The following is a 4,291-nucleotide window of genomic DNA, read 5'->3' as shown; positions in this document are numbered from 1 at the left end:
TATTAAAAGGAAAGCATAAAGAGTACAATTCACAGGGACAAGATGAATACTTTGTTATGGAAAGCACAGTAATATTAAGAGCAGCAAAGACAAGAGAGGAAAGGCATTAAGAATTGGGGTCAGGTGATATAACTCAAAATACCTTTGGCCTCAGATTTTCTAAAGAATCAGAGTAAAGCAGGGGGTGATTGACTGATAGAATGAACAGTAAGTCAAGGATAGGGACAAGGATAAAGAATTGTAGAGTTTTTTGGATAAAAAATTCACCACATTTTTATATTTCCTTGTCTGGTGTCACTTATCTACTTTTATTTATGGGTAGACCATCTGATGTGTATTAGGACACTCCAGATAAACTTGACTGAGATAAAAGATCTTCTCACTTAGTGTTGTATGCTGTGGGACATCTGACATCTATCAATGACTTTCTTGAAGGCAGCCTTCACGTCCTTGTTTCTTAGGCTATAGATTAAAGGGTTCAGCATAGGAATGATCACAGTGTAGAAGACAGACACAATTTTGTCTTCTTCCAGGGATTTTCTTGAACCACTTCGTATATACATGAAAATGAGGGTCCCGAATAAAAGAGCCACAGCGGTGAGGTGGGAGACACACGTGGAGAAAGTCTTGACTCTGCCACCTGAAGACTTCATCCTCACGACAGCCTTGATGATGAGCAGGTAGGAAATGACTATGATCAAGGCATTGGCCAAAATTACAAAATTCCCAAAGAAGACAATGATAATCTCAGCGTTTGCTGTGTCACTGCAGGCCAGCTTCAGTAGAGGTGGGAGGTCACAAAAGAAGAAATCGACTTGATTATTTTCACAGAAGGAGAGGGAGAAGGTACATGTGGAACGCAGGATGGCCCCAGAAACTCCACAGACATAGGCTCCTGCTACCAAACTCCAGCATCTTTGAGGGTTCATCACCACAGTGTATAGCAGTGGGTTGCTAATAGCAACATAGCGATCATAGGCCATTGCAGACAGTAGGAAACACTCTGTACCTGCACAGATAGTGAAGAAGAAGAACTGGGTAGCACAGTGACCATAGGAGATGACTGTTTTGCCTGTAGCCAGTGTGGCTAGGATCTGTGGCGTGATGACCGAGGTATAGCAAGCATCCAACACAGAGAGATGGCTCAGGAAAAAATACATGGGGGTGTGAAGTTGGAAATCTACTTGGATGAGAAGAACCATGCCCAAGTTTCCCAAGATGGTGACAAGATAGAATCCGAGAAACATCAGAAAGAGGGGGATCTTCCACTCAGGGTGGTCAGTAAAGCCAATTAGAATGAATTCAGTTACTGTGGTGAGATTATTCTTGGCCATGGATTCAATGTTGGCAGTTTGTTTATCAGAAGTTAAGAATGAATTTTGAAGAAGCCAGAATCAAAGCACAGAGTCTTTTTCTTAGTGATAGAAGTATTGAGTCTTAATTCTGTAGAATGTAGTTTTTCTTTAAGACTCCTCTTTCTGATTAATTCTGGTGTAAATTTGAAATGTTCTGTAAAGGTGATAGGTACATTCTTCTCAGGTTTGAAATCACCAAGGTGTCTGTTCCTCTGTGTGCTCACCCTCACACCTACTAGATGACCATCTGGTTCACATATGAACCTCCGTTCACCAACACTCCAACACATTCATTCTCATTTTGAATCTGGATTCTGCTGCTTTGTACAATTTGTGCAGTGACCTTAGTTTTAGCCCTCTAGATACTTGTAACCACTACTGAATTGTGGAAATGATCACCCTGTTCTTTATATAGACTAATTCCTTACTGCACACATTCATGATTTTTACTTATTACCTGACTACTCAACAAGACAAAATGATATATTCAGATAGCACAACTAACTAAAAGTTTTTCATTTGATCTTAGTCTTTATCACTCCAAATCAGAAAGCATCATCTTTAATATATTACACTTCACTTTTTGCAGAATTTATTACACCATAAGTACAAGTACATTCAAACTTGTAGTCATCTTTTATTTCATGTCCTTTGGTCATTTTTTTCTAACTCTTTTGTGTCCTAATTCCTTTTGATGGTAACTTACTTAGCTTACAAAATAATTGGTTTTACTATAGAATATATGTGTATATCACGGTATCTTATTCTTATTTTCATGATTCCCTTACTCCACACTGTTCCTCTTCTCTGCTCTCTATATTTTTCTGTCCTCATTATTCCTTCAAATCTTCAAATAGTCTCCATTCATGCCTTCATGGCAGGCATACACACTTAAACCTAGATTCTTTATGTTAAAGAAAACATATTTGTCTTTTACCACATTACTTGCTCTTTTTCCTCCTAGATTTCTTAGTCATATCTCCCATCTAGTACTTTCCTATTAACTCTCTCTATATATAAATATGAATTATAAATGTATCTAAATAAATATAACAAAGTCTAAATTTCTGGGCCTCAGTTTCTTATCCCTAACATGAACAAAGCACACTTGTAACATTAGGGTATATAAAATAGTTTTCTGCTTGCAAATAGAGAATAGCTGTTTCCAGCATATAGAAAGAGCTGAATAATGTAAGCTTTTTGCCAGTATTATCATCAACTTTAGTTAGCATAATACATTCATATATATATATATTTGCCTTTTCTCTCTATATGCATGCATATCTTTTTATGTTAATAATTGATAAATTTGTTCTTTCACTAAATACAATAAGGAAATTCTTCCCACTTCTTCTTTTTTCTGTCCCATTAAAAATCTTAATTATTTTACAGCATTTATGAAACTGTGCTCATTATTATAGGTAAATCTTCTATACTTTGACTATTGGCTTGGTTTTGAAAATTTTAAATGGCATTTCTATCATATGATTGCATGTATGCCTTCTGCCAACGACAAAATTGTATATTTGGAGGTATAGAGGAGGATTTTTCACTAAACTTATGTTGTTTCTAGAAGAAGCTTTCAAACATAGAGTAAAATGTAGGGCTGGAGAGATGGCTCAGCCGTTAAAGGCTAGGCTCACAACCAAAAATATAAGAGTAAAATGTGATGCTCTTTTTACTCTTCTGTACTGATTGCTCAAGGAGATTATTTTTCTGTATGTTAAACCATGACATTCTTTGCATTACTAAAATTTCTTGTTGCCATATGGTCTAGATCTGACTGCATCATCACATCATCTGCTCTTTGTTGATCATTTTTCTACTCTATTTAGGATTGTCATGAAAATACCTCATATTCAATTGGCCACAGGGAGTATTTTTAAGAAAACCAAAACACTTATATTTTATTTCTTGAAAGACATTGCTATCATTCACCTTCTACTTGCAATATTTTATAGATTCATGACATTAATCTTACTGGAAAGATGTAGTCTTATATTTGGATGAGAAAATAAAGTCAGATAAACTATCTGTTGCCCCATGAAGGATCTGCAATTTACAGCTAAGACCTCTACTTCCTATGTTGCTTTATTTGAATCATTTGATTAGCCTGCTCATTCCATATCAACTACTTCAGGTTTAAAATTCCTAAATTGGAGTGCTTAAATGTACAACCAAAACTATAATTATCCAAATTATATCATTAAAAATTATTTTCCATTAGCATAACCAAGAATTTTATTTCTGTGGAATGGATCTGTCATGGGAAAAATATAATCCACACAATTAAAACCCAATAACTCATTGTAGTACATTTATTTTCAGACATTTTAATATCTGTAAACACTTGTGCTTGTGTCTACACCTTGGGACAAACTAATATTGTTATTATCTTGCTAATGAAAAAAATGATACGCAGAGAAGCTAATGACTGTTCAAAATTCAAAGAAATAGTACTCTGTAGATCTGAGACTAGCAGAGATCCTGTGTCTTTGAGAGGGTCCCCTTGTATTTACCTGTTTTACCACAAGAGTGAATTCCACTAGGACCTGAACTTGAAATGAGGCTCCACGAAGTCTGTCCTTCTGTAATATCATGATGGTCTTATTAATTATAATACTTGAAGAACGAGGCAAACTTTTACTGAAGGCTTAGTGGAAGCTACTCTTGAGTACAGAACTCCTTTGAGTTCTAATCAGCTGTTTCTATAGGGAGGGCAACTCTGTCATACCACAAATGACCTTGCTTTTTGGCTTGTTCCTTCCATTCCTCTCAAGCAGCAGTGACCAGGGACGAGCCAGTTTCTTTGTAAGACCTTGCTATTGCTTAGGTTCCATGGTTGTGGTTTCTAGGTATTAATTCACTGAATAAACCTGAGAAGTCTACTTTCCCTCCTTGGGTTTCACTTTCCAATTTCTTCATTGTAAATGTTA

The 4,291-nt window shown here is 36.0% G+C and overlaps 1 protein-coding gene across 1 annotated transcript; it reads right to left on the bottom strand.

Annotated features, from left to right (window-relative positions):
* Window positions 1–383: 383 nt before the first annotated feature.
* Window positions 384–1,334, bottom strand: LOC119827964 (olfactory receptor 9I1). The gene has a single exon (XM_038349942.1). The coding sequence runs from the start codon at window positions 1,332–1,334 to the stop codon at window positions 384–386; it is 951 nt and encodes a 316-aa protein (XP_038205870.1).
* Between the last annotated feature and the right edge of the window lie 2,957 nt (window positions 1,335–4,291).

This window comes from Arvicola amphibius, chromosome 1, assembly GCF_903992535.2.
Source record: "Arvicola amphibius chromosome 1, mArvAmp1.2, whole genome shotgun sequence".
Classification (NCBI taxonomy): domain Eukaryota; kingdom Metazoa; phylum Chordata; class Mammalia; order Rodentia; family Cricetidae; genus Arvicola; species Arvicola amphibius.
Note: the sequence above shows the minus strand (reverse complement) of the source record. Positions and strands in the feature narration are given on the sequence as shown.

What these genes read in the sequence shown, in the direction of transcription:
- LOC119827964 (XM_038349942.1), bottom strand. Translation starts at nt 1,334, where the DNA reads ATGGCCAAGAATAATCTCACCACAGTAACTGAATTCATTCTAATTGGC.